The 21,944-nt window shown below is 37.2% G+C and overlaps 1 protein-coding gene across 5 annotated transcripts in view; it reads right to left on the bottom strand.

Annotated features, from left to right (window-relative positions):
* The window catches only part of FHIT (fragile histidine triad diadenosine triphosphatase), a 1,399,071-nt gene that overhangs the window by 1,137,298 nt on the left and 239,829 nt on the right, over nucleotides 1-21,944 (bottom strand). For 4 of the 5 annotated variants that reach the window (XM_053220341.1, XM_015065266.3, XM_053220339.1 and 1 more), the window contains one exon: nucleotides 3,255-3,331. Coding sequence is in view for 2 of the 5 variants with exons in the window: in XM_053220339.1 (XP_053076314.1) it covers nucleotides 3,255-3,331 (77 nt within the window). In the remaining 3 variants the exon portion in view is untranslated. Of the gene's footprint in view, nucleotides 1-3,254; nucleotides 3,332-4,332; nucleotides 4,423-21,944 lie in introns of all 5 variants that reach the window. The other variant, XM_053220342.1, reaches the window with a different exon arrangement.

Raw genomic sequence — 21,944 nt, 5'->3', positions numbered from 1 at the left:
ACCTGATAATTGAGCTGTGCTTTCCAATAGCAGTGCCTGAGTGTGTCCTTTTTTCCCCTCATCAACTCTGTTCTGTTCTCAGTGTCACTGGCACCAAACGATCACCCAAAGTGACAGCTTTTAACTTTCAATGTGTCAGTAAGCACATCTGGCTGTTTGGTTGGTGTGTCCTAATGCTAAAATTGTCCCAAGTCTGCCATTGTGCCCTTTAGTGGAGATGATTTGCAACTGAAAGATATTGTCATCAAATAAGGCTTTAATTTCTGAAGTTATTTAATTAATGGAGACTTTGATATGACATCATAAAAACTCATAGTGTGGCAGAGTAATGGTCGATTTTAATTGTTATGGATTAATGAGAAAAGAACAAAGGCAGAATTAATATGTAAATGATGTGTTTATATCAAACGAAAGCCAAATGATGTTATGGGACACTGTACAAAAGAAGGTTTCCAGATCTTTCAAATAGAGAAAAGTGGTAAGAGAATTGAATCATCATATGGCTCAGAGTAGTAACAGCATGCAAATTAAAAGAACATTTACCAGTATTTGGAAACAGGAAGGAATGCAAATTTGCTGGAGGAGGTGAGGTGATTTGCTCTGATGGTTTCTATTTCCCCAGTTAAATATGGAATAAGGGTGTCAGCTGAATGGGAGAACTGGGGATGGGTGTCAGAGGTTTGAGGTACAGGTAAGGGTGTAAATCACTTGTCTCAGAGAATAGAAGTACTAAGTGAATAAGGCAGGACTGCCAAGTGGAGCAGAAGATCTACTTGAAATTAGTGCACATAAATTTAAAGTAAGTCCATAAGACTTAGCATTGTTCTCCATCCATCTGCACTCAGGCCCAAAGTGGACAGAAAGCTCAGTGAAAGTCAAGAGTTATGCCAGACACAATCAAAAAGAATGAAATCTTGCCATTTGCAACTACGTGGATAGAACTAGAGGGTATTAAGCTAAGTGAAATTAGAGAAAGAGAAATATCATATGACTTCACTCATATGAGGACTTTAAGAGACAAAACAGATGAACATCAGGGAAGGGAAACAAAAACAAAAAAAAAACAGGGAGGGGGACAAAAACATAAGAGACTCTTAAATATGGGAAACAAACAGAGGGTTACTGGAACGGTTATGGGAGGGGGGATGGGCTAAATGGGAGAAGATTAAGGAATCTACTCCTGAAATCATTGTTGCACTATATGCTAACTAACCTGGATGTAAATTAAAAAATTAAATCAAATAAAAATTAAAAATAAAGAAAAAAAAAGTTATGCCAGACAAGGATGACAGAGATGACAAAGGAGAGATTAATCACAGCACCTAAACTGGGTGAGGAGGGAAATGAGGGCACGAGAGGGATAATCATTAGTACATGAAAGCAGTAGGTCAATAGATTGGAGGCTCTAAGGAGTCAAGGAACTCCTATTGGAATAGGAATGTTGTGGGCACATGAGGTGGCATCCTTGGAAAGACAGATGGAAAGAGAAATGCTTTGAAATGCATTTTGAAGGTCAGCACCATGTTTCTTAACAAGAGCACTATGACATTGGGGATGCAACAATTTTGCATTATGTAGGACTGTCCCTGGTCCTGAAATACATTTGGTATCCTTAATTCCTGCCCTCTAAGGGCCAGTGGTACTTCTTACATTTGCAAATAATCTCTCCTTACAATTGTAATGCCCTCTAGAAGAGGGAAGCCTCCTAGATTGAGGGCCACTGGCCTGGGAAATGACCAATAGGCAGAAAAAAAGACATTTGCCAGTGAGAAACTGAAGGAACTGGGAGGCCAGAGAAGAGTCTTCTATGTGGATATTTTCACCAACAACGAAGGCAGGAGGTGATGGGCATAAAGTCAGTGAGCTGGGGGTAAATTTTTCAATAACTAGGCAGTAGGATTATCTGATGGCACCTGCTTTCTTTTTTTTAATGTTTATTTATTTTTGAGACAGAGTGTGAGAAGAGGAGGGGCAGAGGAGAGGGGGAGAGACAGAATCCAAAGCAGGCTCCAGGCTCTGAGCAAGCTGTCAGCACACAGCCTAACCCAGGGCTCGAACTCACGACCTGTGAGATCATGACCTGGGCTGGAGTTGGACGCTTAACCAATTGAGCCACCCAGGTTCCCCTGAGGGTGCTTCTGTGGATAAAGAGAAAAGAAGTTGTCTGTAAGTGACAGCAGAGATGAAGAAGGACACCATGTCCACTTCAGACACTGAGAAAAAACAGTGACCACCTGAGAGGGTGAGAGATATCCTTAGGTGGATATCTAAGAGTATCAGAGCAGCACTTACAGAACTTTCTGTGATGATAGAAATGTTGTATATCTATGCTGTCCAATAAGACAGCCAATAGCCACCGATGCCTATCAAGTCCTTCAAAAGAGGTTAGTGTGACTAAGGAAATAAATTTTTTACTTTGTTTAATTTAAATCTGTTTGAATGTAAAGAGCCACACGTGGCTAGTGGTTACCTTATTGGATGGTGGAGAAGAGTAAAAGGTGAAGGGAACATTCACAAATTAGTTTAAAGATGTGGGAAATTCTTCTTAATCTCTGGGCCTTGAGGAAAAGGGACAGGATAGATATGAATCTAGTTAACTTTGTGGGTCTAGAGAAGGAAGGTAAGATAAGTCATGCTTGACAGCATTATCATTTTCAATAAGCAAGATCCCCAAAATCCATTTTAATTCATTTCTGCCTCCTCCCAGACTAACTTCTGGACCATACTATTATGGAAGACACTTGAGAAAATCTTCTAAAGACTAAAATGTCTCCACCATGTAAAAATGATTTCTTCCTATAAGAACAATCTGGTATTAATAGACTATCACTATTGACTTTTCTTCTGGGACCTAAGGGTCCCTTCCCCAAAGACTGGCTTTCTATCTCTAACAAAGAAAGAAAAAAATGTGACTTCTGAGAATTCCCTGTTAAAAGATGGTGCTTTTTAGAAATCGTATTTATTGCTTTTTTGCGTTTTTACAAAAGAGTATAAAGACATTGGTTCTTTGTTATCCAAAATAAGGTAAAAGTATTATGATCAGTTGCAGTCATAAAACTATAATTAGTGTTTTAATAAAATAATAAAAAAGGGTCATGAACCCCCACATCCACCCCACCACACACCACAGACTTCCAGAGTGGAATTGTAGTCATGCTCTTAGAGTTTCAGCACCAACATAACTAGCAACAACTCTGTCAAACTGCCCTCATCAATCAAATGGGCAATGCCAATCTAGGCCAAGGACCACTCACCCAGTGCAGGAATCTCTGGTTCAAGCAGATAGGCAGAGTGTAGGTAATATCTGGATATTGGTCGACACTGCAAGTGACTGGGAATAAAGGAAGAGTGAAACACTTCTGATTAGTTTCTGTCTTAGTATTTCCAATTTCCATTTTAATTGTAATCAAAATATTAAAATACTCTCTGTCCCCAGAGAAGGGACACAATCCCTAGTTTAACAAACCCTAAAATACAAAATTAAGAAACAACCTCTGTGGGGTTAATCAGCACAGCACTATAACTGGTTGGATTCCCTAGTGGACAAGGGTCAATTTCTCTGGGTCTAAAGGCAAAATATTTTCTGTAAATGTTCTCTTGCCTAGACCAGATGACAAGCATGTCCATATTGTCCTCCATATCTTGTATGCTGATCCAGACTTAAAGGGTCTTCTTTATTGAATACACTTCTGAACTCTAGTGATGGCCAGAGTCAGTTAGAAGTATCAAGAAATAAAGAACCATACATTCCCACAATGCTGGTGAAGTTGATTCTATCAGATGCCCAGTCTTGGATCACCATTGGGTCCAGGATCAAATTTATCTTCCACCATAACAAATTCCGTATTTTTCAGTATTTGACCCAGGATTAAAGAGGCTATTCTTACTCTCATTTCTGGTTTCCCCAACGGGACTTTGATCAACACGGAAGCCAAAAATCATCCCGGTGCTAAACCATTAACACCAGTTAACTATTCTGTGGTCATCGCCAAAGACAGTCAACTTGTAATTTAATTTCATTGGCAACAAGAACAAGGAGGTGAATACAATGCTGAAAGTACCTCTCAGCCATTAAGGAAAAACCTTAAAAGTCAGTGAAGACAGGCAAAAAGAGACTGAATTATTAATTCCCACTGTATTTCTCTGCCCACAAGCCCCCTCTGGTGGAGGAACTAATAGTAATAAAATAGCTATAATAACAATAACCAAAGTTAAAAAAAAGGTGGGGGGGGGAAAGAAAAGGCAATCCACAACAAGACAATCAGCCCCTGTAGAATTGAGAGTCAAATGTAGTGATTAGCAAATATGAGCTACAACTGGAAAACCACTTACAGATGAAGCAGTATGATGAATGATTTACCAAAAGGTCAACACTGCTCTTTTATCTTCAGCACCCATCAGTTTCCATTGCCTTCAATTTGTCTGGCACATAACAGAAAGCGAGCCATAAAATATTCACCATAAAAATTAACCTTATTTTGCAGTATTAAAAAAAGAAACAGAGCTAGATATAGTCTAAGCATATGGGCCCGCTTTTCAATTAGGATTCCTCATATACATTAGAAAAAGCATTGACATTTAAAACTCTGTTATAAGAGGTAATGTACTCAGCAAGTACCAAAACTCTCTGCCCTATGCTCAGTTTTGCTGATCTACTTTTAGTTCTCGAACAAGGAAAGGCACCCCCCACACACTCAAGACCACAGCAGTGATGGGGTGGGGGTGGCAGTGGACTGTGTCAACATTTCCCCTTTTACTCTTCTGTAAGCTACACCTCCCTGCAGCCTCTGCTATTAGCTGCTGTGGGTACCAGCCTTTCAACCTCAACACGTCTACGATACATTCTGCCAGGTGAGTTGTGAGAGGAGCTACCTTCACACTCTCATTTGACAACCTTTGTACAAAAGGAAACACGCTATCAGATGAAAATATACTTTCAGGCAGAAGGTATTCTGAAAATTAACATACTGCCAGATCCCCTTAACCAGACCTGTAAAACTCATTAAGCCATTTTAACTCAACCAACTCCGCTGATTGATTCCATGAGAAGACAGGTCGCTTCCCTCCTTCTCTCTCTTATGTCTGGATTTACCAATTGTTTCTCTGATTTTACCAAATCAGTAAGATATTTTGCGTCCTATACAATAATCTTAAGTTATCTGAGATATTAAATAATTCCCCTCCAGACTCTGTTCGAAGAGAGTTCCTAAGTATTTACTTATATCATTGTTATTTCCTGATTTCTTTTAAAGGAAGAATCAAAATGGAAGAAAAAAGGTCAAAAGAGTTCTGAAAAAGATGTAGTACAAGGATATTTACCCCTGTACTATTTATAATAGTAAAAACTGGAAATTCTAAATTTCAAACAAAAGAAGAATGTTTAAATTAATTCTGTTACAGCCATAAAGTAGACTGTTAGGTAGACATTAAAAATTGTGTGGTAGGGGAGCCTGGGTGGCTCAGTCGGTTAAGCGTCTGACTTCGGCTGAGTTCATGATCTCAAGGTTCGTGAGTTGGAGTCCCATGAGCCCCACATCAGGCTCTGTGCTGACAGCTCAAGGCCTGCTTCAGAACTTCTGTCCCCGTCTCTGCCCCTCCCCCACAGTTCTCTCTTTCTGTCTTTCTCTCAAAATAAATAAATAAGCTTTTTAAAAAAATACGTGGTAGAATATTTAATAACATGGAAAAAAGATTCATGATATTATTGAGAGGGAAAATACATTGCAAAAAGAGTAGATACAGTATTATCACATTTATTGACAATGGTTATTTTTGGATAATAAGGATGTTTGGCAATCATCGATTGGGCAACCCAGTTTCTGTTAACAACTCCTCTTTCTAGGACCCCTTACAACTAGGAGTGATTTTATAAAATGAGATCTAAGCAGAAGTCTGCTAAATGGTCAAATGGGCCACTTTTTGGTTTACCTCCCCATACCACCCTGGAATGAGCTGATCAATCCATGACCACAGATAACAATCTCAAAGATAATAGTGGGGGGAGAAGATAAAACCTTGTAAATCAGTTGTTAGTTACCACAAGAAACAACTACAACTTGATCTTTACATTCATCTTCGCATTTGTTTTGGTATCCATGTAGACACGATCAAAGAATAGTCCCCAGGAATCTATAGAGTTTTACTAAACTAAAGTTAAGGCTTTGGGTTGTGTACAGAACATTAAGTACCATTCCAAGAGAAGGCAGCCACATTGCCTCTGAATCACCAAAACACAGATTAGCTACCTTGAAAATTGAAAGTTCACCCTCAAAAATACTTTGATAATAAGAATAAGCATAGGCATGTTTCTCAGCCCTTCAGGGCCCAAATAAATAAGTAATGGATAATATAGGTAAGTGACAGAAATCCAGTCTTGCCGGGATTTACACATATACCTTATGAGAGCAGCTATTATTTTATAGCGTGTGAATCTGTTTGCATGTCTGTCTTCCCAATAGACTAAGCTCTCTTCAGGCAAAGGCCATTTCCTTTTATCATTCCTAAAGATTCCCAAGCCTTCTTCCTTCCAAGATCTCAGAACGAAACATAGATTTCAACTATAAATGCCTGTAAAACATGACATCAATTTTGACTCTAAGTCCTTCATTATAAGTCATCCTATTTAAAAACAACAACAACAACTTTTTAACATTTTCAAAATACCCTGAAGGGAGGGAAAGATCACACATTAAATTCTGTCAAGTAACATTTACCTCCTCGAGCCTGACTAATCAGAAATGACTAGACTTGGCAGCTGCTTTCATCACTTGGTCTATATGCTAAATACAACTCCTGTTGTGCCAATTGGAAAAGGCCAACATCCCTTCCCATCCCATACAACATCCCATCCTGCCAGTCACTCTAGAGCCTGGCAGTCTGTCTGGTGAGACCACTCCTCATCAGATCAAGTAGAAATTATAAACTAAATTTACATGGTCCATGTAGCCCCATTCCAGAAGAGCAGTGGTAAAGTTAAAAGAGATTCGAAGGGTACCAGATTTATTACTATTGATTCCCTGCTGGCAATTTCATGGAAAGATATCCACTGCAGTTATATAAAGGGCATCCGGCTCATTTCCAACTCTTTTGTCTTCACGTTCTTAAAAAAAAAAAAAAAAAAAAAAAAAAGCAACCAAGAAGGAAAAAAAAAAAAAAAAGTAGAAATTGGTGGAAAGGGCCCAAAGGTTTTCTCTAGAATAAGAAGCCTTCATCACTACACCCCAATTATGCAAATCTGCTCCTGCCAAGTCCAATACATTTATTGAGCCTCACCCCTGCCATCCGGGTAACCCAGAGAAGGAGCCAATCTATAATGACTCAAGCCACATTTCACAATAGATTCCAAAGGACACATGATGTCATTTGCTAAAATGACAATCCAGATGGAAAGCATTCTGACCTATACATAATTGATTGACCTTTGCTATGCTTTCCTGGTTATTTATATACTATCATATGCATGGATGTATATCAGTGGTATTTACACTTGGCAGCTACTTTTGAGAACGCATTATTCAATTGGGATTTGAAGCTTTTTACAACCATTTCCTGACCAAGCATTCAAAAATGAAGGACAAGAAGAGATGTTATCTTAAAAATAACATTTAATAGGATCTAGAAACTCTAAAGAAGCTTTGTGGCTCTAATTGTTTTAAATTACAGTGGACAAGATCTGTCTGTGTAAAGCTAAGTTCAAAACCCTGAAACTGAGGACACTAAAGGGCATTTTATCTCTTTTCCAGCTTGTGGCTCAATAGTGATGGTAAAATACGTTTTACCAAAGGAGTGGAACATCTTGGACACTTGTGAGAAAAGTATCCTGTGAGACAGGTAATTAGAGACCATAATAAATGACCAGGGAAAAGAGCACAACTACGTGATGCTTTCTGGCTTTTTTATTTAGTTATGAATCTGGTTTTCTCCAAGGGTTAAGCTACAAATTAAACAATATTCAGATGATCAAGATGGGTTCAAGATAATTCAAGAAGGACAGGCAAACGGGAAGATTAGGGAAGGCAAATACTGGCATATATGTCCTTAGTCCCACTGTTCATACCCAGGACAGACATCAATAACTCATCACTGAGTTGTTAGCCAAAGACCCTGATAGGAACTGAAAACACTTTTACAATAGTACTCCAGGTGAACACTACTTACCAAATAGATTCAGAACACGAAGTGAAATATATTTGCCATTGCTGAACTAAATAATCATACAGTGTATTTCAGATCAACTATCAAAAGTGTTAATGCCATTATGTAGTCGTCATAATTTAGTGCTCCTTGGTTTGCTTGCCTACAGTAAATTTCCACTGATCTGAATGAAGGTGGATGCACTGGTACATATTGCTGTTTTGTCCTAATAATGTGATTAAATAGAGAAGGCTGTGTCTTATATAATCCAATTAATTCTATCTCTTGCTGCCTTACACTCACACCCAATCTAAAACAAAGCAGATTTTTAAAACCAAAATTTAAAGGTACCTCTCTGAATCCTACAAAAACATTAAACCAAATTCAGCAGTTTTCCATAAGCCATGATATGCTAGTGTTATCTGCAGTATAAATGAAAAGTAAAGAAGGGGGTCTAAACAGAGTAAGATGGAAATTCTTGTATATTGACATAGGATTATTACACAGCAGTAAAAAGGAATGTGCATAAATCTAAAGAAACAAAAAATCAAATGGAAAGAACACTACATAGAGCTTTCCAAGTGGTGTGCCTCACAGAGGTCCTAACATACTGATCCCCTCTGTTCTGTGGATTAATAGTAGCTGGAGTGAACAGAGTCTTGTGGTAAGACATTGATGGCATTGATCCCAAGACACCGTGCAGTATTTTCAAGTGCAACGTATGCCATGATGTGAAGAAGCTGGGAAGCAGTGACATATGGTATAAAGCCAGTTTTTACAATGCTCAAAAGCTAAAACATATCTTGTTTAGGGATACACACAAATGTGGCAAAATTATTTTATATGAGAAAAGAAAAGAAAAGGAAGTATATGTGGAAAATTTATCCTGTATATTCATTCCTGCTGTACAATGGTTACTGTTGCAAGGAAAAGGGAGGAGAGAGAGGGCAGGAACACACAAGTAAATGGTAATGTTACAGCTCTTAAATTAGAGGGTGGGTTCATGTTAGTTTATTGTGCTCCAAATGTACTGTTTTATAAATATAATGCATTTTTAAAAACCATCACGATTGGGGAGCCTGGGTGGCTCAGTTGGTTAAGCAGCCATCTTCTGCTCAGGTCATGATCTCGCAGCCTGTGAGTTTGAGCCCCATGTCGGGCTCTGTGCTGACAGCTCAGAGCCTAGACTAGAGCCTGCTTCGGATTCTGTGTCTCCCTCTCTCTCTGTCCCTCCCCTCTTCATACTCTGTCTCTCTCTCCCTCTCAAAAATAAATAAACATTAAAAATTTAAAAAAAAACTGTCATGATCAAGAATCCAGGCTACTTTCTAGCTTATTCAGAATCACTTCACAGTAGAATCCCAACATGTCAACTCAAGAATAGATACAATTTCTTAAGGGAAGCTTGAACCCAAGGTCTCTAAAGGTCAAAATGCTTCTCCATGATGACAAGATTTTGTTCTGCTAACTCAACACAGTCCAGGGGTTTCTCATGATCAACTAGGATACCTGTTCTATTTGAGGATTACAAGACTTTGTTCTAATCCAACTAGAGTATTCATGACAAATTACTGGAAACCTGAAGTTCCATTTTCCCACTCAAAAATATCATAAAAAACAGGTGCAAAGCTTCTGAATTAAGGATCATTTAGTTACAAAAAACAAAGATCCATTTTAGGAGCTCAAGTAAAATGGGATTCTCGGTGAGGAATTCCAGACATGCCATAGCACACAGGACTGGAAGGGCCAGGCCTCACTGGAACCAGAGCCAGGAAGTAAGAAGTCATTCAGATCCAGTATCACCACACTCACTCTCTGGAGCTTCGGGGCTCATGTCTCTACTTCTTTCTGGAGTATTTACCTTACTGCGTCTACCTTTAGATGTCCTTTCTCTGCTTCCACACAAATATTTGTATCTCTTTGCAGCTTAAATGGAAACCAAGCAATGTCCTGAGTGCCACCTCAAAATGATTAGAGGAAAAAATCTGCTGAGCCCAGCCAAGGTCATGATCAGTCACACCTCATCGAATCAGCCAAAACTATACATCAGGGGCTGCCAATGCAAACGCTTGTGGGGGCCACAGAAGTAATGAAAGGTGTGAAGCTGACCAGGTGTGAGACAAGAACCTGCAAGGAAAGGTCCTGAAACACAAAGAGCTCAGGCTGCTTCTGGGGTTCAGCTCTGTACTAACAGAGATCCAGGTTTTTACTTTAGTTTCTTGATTGAGAAAACACATCTGTAGACCACATTAGGCCACTGGCCCCTGCTGTCAATGTCCTACAAAGAATGAACTGTGGGTATTCCAGATTCAGAGGGTCACACCAGGTAGTCACGGCTATAGGTGCCAGCCCTTTGGACAGTTCTTGCGGAAAGGGTCATAGGTCTAGGCAATCACCCCAACAAAGCTCGGATGACACACAGCTCCCACATATACCTTCTCACACAGAAAACACACTTCAGCTAAAATTCTAAAAATACCTTCAAGATCAGATACTGAACTGGGTGGAGATAATTCTATGTGGCTCTGTATGGGTTCACAGAAAAAGGCAGTAAAGTATAAGAAAATCAGACAAAGCAAACAAGAGCCAGAAAAAGACAGCATTATCTTCTTCTTTTCTATACACAGCCAAAAATGCTTCCATAAAAGACTACTTACTACAAAGCAATTACAGATTCTTTTTTCAATTAACTAAGGGTGACACAGGGGCTCTTGTCTCAATTTCTTCAGCATTCCAGAGTGGTGAGACACAGAATCAAGACTAAATTCAACTCCTTTGCTTAGACACCATTTCCCCTGGGAAGCATGGTCTGATTCTCTCATCTTGAGAGACAAGTGCCCCCTCAGATGTTCCCACAGCACCCTGCTCACCACCCCTTTCCTATGGCACTCAATCCCAATACTATATGTTCATAGCTGTCTATATGTCTCTGACATGGAGGTGATATGGGCTCTTTGAAAGCAGGGATAATGTCTAGTCCTCCTTTATGCCTCAGTGCCTATTTCTTGAATACATGTAATCAGACACAATGAAAATTTTATTTCTATTTTTTACAGTTATTTCAGAACAAAAAAGTTGAATTTACACTCAATTCCTCCCTATTTTTGTACAAACTTTCACTCAACAAGTTAAGTTAAACTTAACTTTTTACTCACACAGGAAGTATATATATCATGCTGGATTATTACATACTCAAAATCACGTAGTTGTAGGACTTTGGGGAATATGTAGTCATATTTAGGCTAAAAATCCTTAAATCTACCTTCTGTCAGCATGTAGGTATGTGCAGACTTTTCCCAATATACCTATATTGATGTAGATATAAATATACCTGGTATAGAGAAATAGGGCACGGCAAAATGCTCTACCTAAGAACATAAAATCCATACATTTAAACTTATGAGGAATTTGGAGAAGTATAGTAATTGTATATCCTGCAAGACTTACATTCCATTCTAAAGAAATGAGTCTTGGCAAATTTCCCTAGTATTGAGAACTGTTTAGCAGGAATTAATTTTAAAATGAAATAGCCTAAAAACTGAATAGATGTAGTATTATTTAGAGTTATGTCTTGTTCTTCAGTAATTATTGAAAGTGACACTGGTATGTTTTATCATTGGTAATTGGACTGAATTTGACCAAATGTCTCCCCTTTCGCATGAAAACTAAATGCACTGTTCCAATTTTTATTGCTATCCCCACTCTAGTGATGCTTCATTAGGTATAATTTGGTAGCCTATATAATGTGGGGGAAACAGAGCATTATTTCAAAGCTATAAGTATATCTGTGACAGCAACAATGTTAAGTGAGGTTCATGTCTCCAGACACTTGACCCTAAGCTAAAACAAATTAATTTTATAAGACTTAATGTTTTATCTTGAACAGGGGTAAGTATTATCTTCTCGTTCTAGCTAGATGGAAGTATTTGGCAAATGTCTTCTTTGGAAAGAATTATTTAGCAATGGAATTATAATCAGTGTCATAAGAACAGATAAAGCAAACTGAAGGACAAATGGATGTATGAAGGAATGAACGGCAGCATTTTGCTGAAGGAGAATTCCATTCCATTGATGGGTATTACCAAATGAAAGGGATATTGGGTTATATTAAATTAAACATATTTCCTTACTCCAGGAATTGTCTGCCTTTAATATTCATAATGGTCTTCATGGATTCTCAGGAGAAGGATGGAGTGTACGATATTTGCCATACCTATTGTCTACATAAAGGCTTTATACATGTAACCACTCTCAGGAACAGTGGTGCTAGTGGACAAACCTCAGTTGAAATTGTAGCTCTCTCACTTAGTAGCTATGTTCCCACTAAGTAGCTCTTAACCCCTCTGAGTATCAGTTCCTTCATTTGAAAAATCATCAGTTCTGCCCTTGACTTCCCTTGGAAGTTATTCCCCATGATTAGTAACAGATAACATCTTCAGCTGCTATAATTCAACTCCTATTCAATTTACAAATGTATACACATTCTTTCATACATTCAACAAATATTTGTTAAGCATTTAGCACATGCTGGGCCGAGCTGGTAATTGGGCATAAACACAGATGGTTTCTGAACTCAGAACTGATGGCCTTACTGGGGAGAAAGGTTAGTGGCAGATGCCAAAAAGACAGACCAAACCAAGGGGCCTGAAATAGTCTGTAGAAGGGAAAACATGGAAGATGAAATCTGAGGAGAGGTAATTAACTCAGTGGAGATGAAGGAAACAAATTAAACAGGCCATGGGAACAAGATGTGCAAAGGCCCTGTGGCAGTAGGGAGGGGACTGATTTTGAGGAAGAAAAAGGGCAGTGTAGTTGGAGTTCAGAGAGTTAAGAGGGCATGATGTGAAAAAACAATTAAGAGAAGACAACAGTGGCCATGTTAGGTTTTCAAATGGTGGAAATGGTTTACACCAGCTCGGTGGCATGATCAAACTAGCATTTTGAAAATCTCCCTCAAGCTACATTTGGAAAATGGGTTGCAAGGGGACAGGAGAGGATACAAGATCAGTCAAAGGCAGTAGTGATGATAGTTTATACTGCCATGGGAACAGTAGATCTGGAAGAATACAACAAATCTGAGAGATATTTAGAAGTTGGTAAGGAATGGAGTATGGGGATTATGGTATACTTTACACATAAAGAACTCAGCTGCAGTACTTGATCTGGTCTATGAACTGTACTTCCCAATAACCTGGTACTTTTTCTCTACTATACAATGGGAGACTTATCTCATTTAATATAATACTCCTCTTCTTTCAAAAACTGTTATGATTCTTAATCATATTCCACAATGGCCCTTGTCAGATGTTTATGCCTTATGAAACCATTTTTTTTTAATTTTTATGGTTTAGATCTATAGTGTCTTTTAAAAAACTACATGATTATTAGTCTTAGCCTAATAGGTTGTAAATTGTGTTGCTCACTTCCTCACCAATTGTCCATCAGAACTGGTATGTGTATTTCTTGCTCCTACCAACAACTCACGATAAGAACATAGGCATATGTATGAATGTTCCTCTGGGAAGAAAGTGAACAGTACTGTTACACTGTATTAGTTGTTATCACTCCTTCTTCTAAATGCTCTTAATCTCTTAAACAGAACATGGTTTAAAAAAAAAAGAGCATTACAAATATATAAGAGTTCAGCATACTGACCACACACTTGTCAAATTTGACAGAAAACATAAACTTGGTCTCAGTATCTATGCTTAAATTTTGAGACTTAGACAGCAAGTTGATAACTCTTTAAAAACAGTATGGCAGGGATGCCTTGGTGGCTCAGTCAGTTGAGCGGCCAACTCTTGATTTCAGCTCAAGTTGTGATTTCACAGTTCCTGGGCTTGAGCTCTGCACTGTCAGCACTAAGCTTGCCTGGGATTCTCTCTCCTCTCTCTCTCTCTCTCTGCCCCTTCCCCTGTTTGCTCTCTTGCTCTCAAAATAAATAGATAAACATTTAAAAAGAAAACAGTATGGCAAAATACATAGAAGTACATAAATGAAAAGTATGGGACGAAATGTTTACAGGGGTTAATTCTGAAGAATGGGTTTGGATTGCAAGTATAGGGGATTTTGTCTTTTATTTTATAATGCTTATGTGCTGTTTGAATTTTTGAAGCAGGATTTTTTTGTAACAAAAATAGAAGGAAGAAAGGGCAGATACAAAAACAAGATCAATAAAATAGTATCACTGGCGATGCCTGAGCAACATTTATCGTAGGAACTAAATGCATTACACTAGACTTTCATTATATGCAGTTATTTTTCTAGGCCCATGATCTGACTGGCCCATGATGTATAGCTGCACATTAACCATGGACACGCAAAAAGGGTTCAGCTGTATTTGCATCATCTGCACAAAAGAAAATTGAACATATTAAATGCACATTAAATTCTATCCTATTCTATTTTATTTTATTCTATTCTATTCTATTCTATTCTATTCTATTCTATTCTATTCTATTCTATTTATGTAGGCTCCATACCCAACATGGGGCTTAAACTCACTACCCTGAGATCAATAGTTACATGCTCCACCCAGTGAGACAGTCAGGCACTGCTGACATTAACATTTTAAATTGAATTATAGGTAAATAGAAGTAAGATGTTACAAGGTACATGGGAGATTATTTGTCTCTGATGGATTAAAAATATTAAGAGATATGGTGAAAGCAATATCTGTAAATAGAAACAATTTTTAAAGAACAGTGGCCAAATCCACATCCAATCTGATCAATCTGATGTGTCAACAATGGGAGTCCTGTCAGAGAGCAGAAACATTCTCTTCACACCTTCCATACTTTTAGGTTATGGCCATCTCAAGATAAGAAGCGAATCACATCTTTTTTTTTTTTTTAATTTTTTTTTTAACGTTTATTTATTTTTGAGACAGAGAGAGACAGAGCATGAAGGGGGGAGGGGCAGAGAGAGAAGGAGACACAGAATCAGAAGCAGGCTCCAGGCTCTGAGCCATCAGCCCAGAGCCTAATGCGGGGCTCGAACTCACGGACCGCAAGATCGTGACCTGAGCTGAAGTCGGATGCTTAACCGACTGCGCCACCCAGGCGCCCCAAGAAGCGAATCACATCTTAGCCCAGTTATAAAGTTTCCCAAAATGGGCATTCATAAGAATCACCATTGTGGCCTATTAAAAAAACAGATCCTTACCTATCCCAAGATTATAAAGGTATTCTCTTTTTCTTACGTTACTGAATTTGCGAGAGCCTCCAACATAATGATGAATAAAAGTGGAAATTACCAACACTCTTCTAATTCACAATCTCAACAAAAAAGCTGTCGATATTTCAACATTATGTATGAGGTTTGCTGTAGCTTTTTTGCAGATATCACTTATCTAATTAAGGAAGTTCTGCTCCATTCACATTTTGCTAAGAGTTTGCATCATGAGTAAGTGTCAAATTTTATCAAAAGCATTTTCTCCCTTCATCTATCCAGATGATGATATGGTTTTTCAAATTTACTCCATTAATGTGGTAAATTGTATTGATTGATTTTCAAATAATCAACTTGCATTCCTGGAATGCACCCAACTTTGTAGTGATATATTACCCTTATATATATATCACTGACTTTGATTTACTAATGTTTTGGCTAGGATTTTAGCATCTATCTTCATAAGAAAAATTGGACTGCGAATTTCCTTTCTTTGAATACCCCTCTTAGCTTTGGGGTCAAGGTTATGCTGGCCTAACAATGTGAGTATATATATATGATTGGTATTGCTTCCTCCTTAAATATTTAGAAAAATTTGCTGGTGAATTTAACTGGTATGTTCTTTGTGTAAAGGTCTATAATTATGAAGCGAATTTATTTCATAGATATAAGACAATCCAGATTTTCTAAAATGTATTATACCAATCTCATTGTGGCTTTTTCCTGGTTTTATTGAGAAGTAATTGACATTCATCACTATATAAGTTTAAAGCATACAGCACGAACATTTGATTTATAAATACTGTGAAATGATTACAATGGACTGAGCTAACATCTATTTTCTCATAAATACAATTTTTAAATAGAAAGAAAATAAGGAAAAAAAGAAATAAATATTTCTTGTGACAAGAACTCTCAGGATTTCCTCCCTTGACACCTTGCCTGTACGTCATACAGCAGTGTTAATGATAGTCATCATGTTGTACACATCATCTCTAATACTCACTTCTCTTACAACTAGAAATTTATGCATTTTCACCACCTTTCTCCAATTCCCCTACCCTCAACCCACACCTCCAGTAACCACAAGTTTCATCTCTTTTTTTACTGTTTATTTATTTATTTTGAGAGAGAGTACATGTATGAGTGAGGGAGGAGCAGAGAGGGAGAGAGGGAGACAGAGAATCCCAAGTAGGCCCCATGCTTGGCATGGAGCAGACATGGGACTCAATCTGACAACCATGAGATCACGACCTGAGATGAAATCAAAGTCGGCACTTAATCACCTGAGCCACCCAGGACCTGGATCTCTTTTTCTATCAAGTTTTTGTTTTGTTGTTAGATGGCACATATAAGTGAGATCATATAACATTTGTCCTTCCCTGACTTATTTCACTTAGCATAATGCCCTCAAGGTCCATCCTTGTTGTTGAAAATGAAAGGATTTTCTCATTTTTTAACGGTTAAATAATAATTGTGTGTACGGGGGGGGTGTAATGGAATTTTGGTGTACTTTTAAGAAATTTAACCATTTCCTTTAAATTTTCAAATTTATTGGCATAACATCTTGATAATATCTTTTTACTATCTTTTTTAATATCCATAGTTTAGTGTTAGCCTTTTTGCATTTGTGATATTAATAATCTACCTTACATTTTTCTTCGATTACTACTACCAGAGTTTTATCAATTTCATTAGGCTTTTCCCAGAACTAACTTTTGGCTCTATTTTTTTATTGTCTTTTTTCTTCTATTTCAATTATTCTGATCTTATCTTTATTTTCTTCTGATTTCTTTGAGTTTACTTTGCTTCTTTAGATCCTTCAGATGGATCTTTGAGATTCTTTCTTCTTTTAGTTTTTCTTCTTTTCTAATGTAAGAATTTAAGTCTATTAATGCCCCTATAACTTCTGCTTTAACTGCAACCCACAATGTTTGGTATGTTGCATTTTCTTTATCAGTTAAAAATATGTATAATTTTCAATGTGATTATTTTCTCTGACACACAGGAGAAAGGGTATTACTTAATTTCCAAATATTGAAATTTTTTTCATTATTATTTTGTTACTAATTTACAACTTAATACTACTATGATTAGAAAATAAACTACAGGGGCGCCTGGGTGGCTCAGTCGGTTAAGCAGCCAACTTCGGCTCAGGTCATGATCTCGCGGTCCGTGAGTTCAAGCCCCGTGTCGGGCTCTGTGCTGACAGCTCAGAGCCTGGAGCCTGTTTCAGATTCTGTGTCTCCCTCTCTCTCTGACCCTCCCCCGTTCATGCTCTGTCTCTCTCTGTCTCAAAAATGAATAAACATTAAAAAAAAAAAATTAAAAAAAAAAAAAGAAAAGAAACTACAGGGCTTCAATCCTTTGAGATTTGTTCAGCAACGCCTTTGGGCATGTGAACTATTTGCTAAATGTTCCTGTCACTTAAAAACTATATATTCTTCATTGGTGGGTGCAGCATTCTATATATTACAATTAGGTCATGTTTGTTCAATGTGGTATTTAAATCTTCTATATATTTACTAACTTATTTTTCTTCATGTTCTATCAATTAATGAAAAAGCTATGATAAAATGCCAACCAAGATTGAAGATTTCTATATTTCTTCTTTTACTATTATAGTTGCTTACTTTTTAATATTTTGAGGTCATGCTATTTGTATGCACACATATAACTACACTGCATCTTTTGCTTAGTGTTTACATGGTAAAATATGGGGTTTTTTAATTAGTATTCCATTTTCTCCATCCATTAGCTTGTTAGTTATACATTCTTTGTATGGATGCTATAAATACACAATGTGTTCCCTGGACTTATTAGAATCTACCACACTAGACATTTTTTATCACTCCCTGGATAAGGAGTACCCATGACTTTAACTTCACTTTCCCCCATCCCATTGCCACCCTATGTGCTATTGTTGCCTTTTATTGCAAAGACAAAATTTTTATAATTTTATAAATTAAATCTTACTAAAATTTCATTGTTAATTCTACACATATTTTATTTTTTAAGCTTTTTGTTATGGAGAGTTCTAACATACATAAAAATAGATTTAATAATGACATAAAACTCCCATGTTCACTAATTTGCTTTAATGATTGTTAGCTCATGTTCAATTTTGTTCAATCTCTATGTCCTTCACTTTTCCCTTGACCATATTATTTTAGAGCAAATCCCAAACATCATATCATATTTCCTATAACTATCTCTTGTAACACAAGTGTGGTTTTTGAGACATAAGAACATAATATCATTATAAAACATATAGAAAAATTAATAATAATGACGATTGCCATCAAGTACTCTCTTAATGTTCAAATTTCCAAATGCCTCAAAAGTAATAACTATTTTGCAGTATTTTTTAATCAAGATTCAAATAAGTTCTGTATACAGTGATTGGCCAATATGTCTTTTAAGGTACATTTAATCTATAAATCCCCTTAAATCTGTTATCCCTTGCTACTTATTCATTGGAGAAACTGTCTTGTTTGAACCGAGCTTTTCTACTGTCTGATTTTTTTTTCATGGTATTGTATTAAATAAAATGCTCCTATCTGTAAATTTTGTTTGTTGGAAGTTAGGTTAGAGGCTTAATAGAATTTAGGCTTCATTGTTTTGTTTTTGGAAAGACTATCTCATGGCTGATGAGATGTGTGCCTCTCTTAAGAGGCACACTATGTCTGGTTGTATTTTTGTAGTACTTATAATCATTAATGTTCAATGACTCACCCTTACTACTTTTTCAAAAAAATAACTTGGTTGCTAACATCCTCCCATGGTAACCACTTGTTATTTTTATTATTAGCTAGTGTTAATTAACTAATGGATTTAAAATATTTCTTATATTTTAGTCTACTGCTGTTCCTATTCTAATGGATGCTTGAATTGTCCCATCTTTGGCTACAGGGAGTTAAACTTCACTAGACACTTTTTCTCACTTTTTTAAAAATTTAAATCCAAGTTAGTTAACACATAGTGCAATAATGATTTTAGGAATAGAATTTAGTCATTCATCACTTACATATAACACCCAGTTCTCATCCTAACAAGTGCCCTCTTTAATGTTCATTGCCCATTTAGCCCATCCCCCCATGCAACACCCTGCCAGCAACCCTGTTTGTTCTCTGTGTTGAAGAGTCTCTTTTCATTTGTCTCCCTCTCTGTTTTTATCTTATTGTTGCTTCCCTTCCATTGTGTTCATCTATTTTGCTTCTTAAATTCCACATATGAATGAAGTCATATGATATTTGTCTTTCTCTAACTGACTTATTTCACTTAGCATAATACATTCTTCTTCCATCCATGTTGTTGAAAATGGCAGGATTTCAATTTCTTCGAGTGACATTCCATTTTATATATTTATATAAATTATACACACACACACACACACACACACACACACACACACACACTACATCTTCTTTATCCATTCATCAGTCAATGGACATTTGGGCTCTTTCCAGACTTTGGCTATTGTCAACAGTGCTGCTATAAACACTGGGGTGCATGTGCCCCTTTGAAACAGCTGTATCCCTTGGATAAATACCTAGTGGTGCAATTGCTGGGTCATAGGGTAGTTCTATTTTTAATCTTTTGAGGATCCTCCATACTGTTTTCCAGAGTGGCTGCACCTGTTTGCACTCCCACCAGCAGTGAAAAAGGGTTCCTCTTTCTCTGCATCCTTGCCAACATCTGTTGTCTGAGTTGTTAATTTGACCCATTCTGACAGGTATGAGGTGATATCTTGTCGTGGTTTTGATTTGTATTTCCCTGATGATGAGTGATGTTGAGCATTTTTTCTTGTGTCGGTTGGTCATCTGGATGTCTGTCTTACTTGGAAAAGTGTCTAGGCACATCTTCTGCCCATTTCTTCACTGGATTATTTGTTTTTTGGGTGTTGAGCTTGATGAGTTCTTTATAGATTGTGGATACTAACACTTTATCTGATATGTCGTTTGCAAATATCTTCTCCCATTCCGTTGGTTGCCTTTTAGTTTTGCTGATTATTTCCTTTGCCATGCTGAAGGCTTTTACCTTGATGAGGTCCCAAGAGTTCATTTTTGGTTTTGTTTCCCTTGCCTCTGGAGACATGTCTAGTAAGAAGTTGCTGCAGCCAAGGCCAAAGAAGTTGCTGCCTCTTTTCTCCTCGAGGATTTTGATGGCTTCCTGTCTTACACTTAGCATCCGTTTTGAGTTTATTTTTGTGTATGGTGTAAGTGGCCCAGGCTCATTCTTCTGCATAGACATTATTTTGATTGTTTTAAACAGTCTATATTCACTTATATTTACTCATATATTTATACTTTTTGGTGCTTTTCATGCCTTCCTGCATCTCCACAATTCCATCTTCTGGCTAAAGAAGCTCTCTCTTCAATAATTTCAATGCAGATATGCTGGTAGTTAATTCTCTTAGTTTCAATTTTTCCAAAAACATATTTTTTGAAGGATATGTTCACTGGGTACAAAATTGTCATCTGGCAATTATTTTCTTTGGCACTTTAAATATGCCATCCCATTGTTTTCTATCTTCCATTGTTTCTGTTTAAAAATTAGTTATAAGTCTAATCGGTGTTTCTTTGAAAATGTCTTTTTTCCCTTTCGGTGTCTTAGGGTTTTTTTATTTGTCTTTGGTTTTTCAGCAGTTTTACGATACTATGCCCACATACTTTATTCCATTTTCTTTGCTAACAGAGTGTCTTGAATCTACAGCTGGATGTTGTTCATCAGTTTTGGAAAATTCTTAACCAGTGTCTCTTCAAGTCTTTGTTCTGCCCCTAGTTTCTCTCTAAACTCCAATGACAAGGTCCAGACCTTCACACCATCCAATATGTCTCTTATGGAATGTTCTTTATATATACATTCTTTTTTCCACCTCTGTACTTTAATCTGGATATTTTCTACTGACCTATCTTTCAAGTCATTCACCCTCTTTTGTGATGTGTTTAATATCTTCTTAAGTCCATCTACTGAGTTCATAATTTCAATTACCATAATTTCAAGTTTGAAGTTGTTCATATGATTCTTTTTATACATTCCCAATCTCTGGTGAAATTTTCTGTCTTCATCAGTTATTTGGACACCCATGTATGATAACCTCAATATCCGAATCACTTCTGGATCTACTATTTTTGGCTATATTTCTCTCTTGATTTTTGGTCATTTGTTCCTGTTTTCCAACATGCTTCTAATTGTTTAATGATAGATACATTGTTTATGAAAAGTGTTACAAGTAAGAACAATATTATCTTCCTCCCAAAATGATTTTATTTTCCTCTGTCAGAGAGAGTACAAGCAGATCATCTTGTGATTCAATTCACGCTGGTCTGTTTTCAGTTGGGTCTTACCCTAGGATGTAGATGTTCAGGGGCCTCAATTAAAACCTGTGAGTGTTTATCAGGATCCTACCTCCTCAGAAACTCTGAATTCTATAAGACTCTATGAGACTGCTAAAGCTCTGCTCTGCTTTAGTCTTATCAGGTGTTTTCAACATTATTTTTTGCTCACACTAGAAGTATGCAACAAGATCTCTAAGGAAAACTCCATGTAACATTTTTAACTCACTTCTCTCTGCTTCCTTTCCTGTGGAATCTTGGTTCCTCTGGCTTTAATTGCACCAACCAGGAAAATAATGAAGC

Source organism: Acinonyx jubatus, chromosome A2 (assembly GCF_027475565.1).
Source record: "Acinonyx jubatus isolate Ajub_Pintada_27869175 chromosome A2, VMU_Ajub_asm_v1.0, whole genome shotgun sequence".
NCBI lineage: Eukaryota > Metazoa > Chordata > Mammalia > Carnivora > Felidae > Acinonyx > Acinonyx jubatus.
Note: the sequence above shows the minus strand (reverse complement) of the source record. Positions and strands in the feature narration are given on the sequence as shown.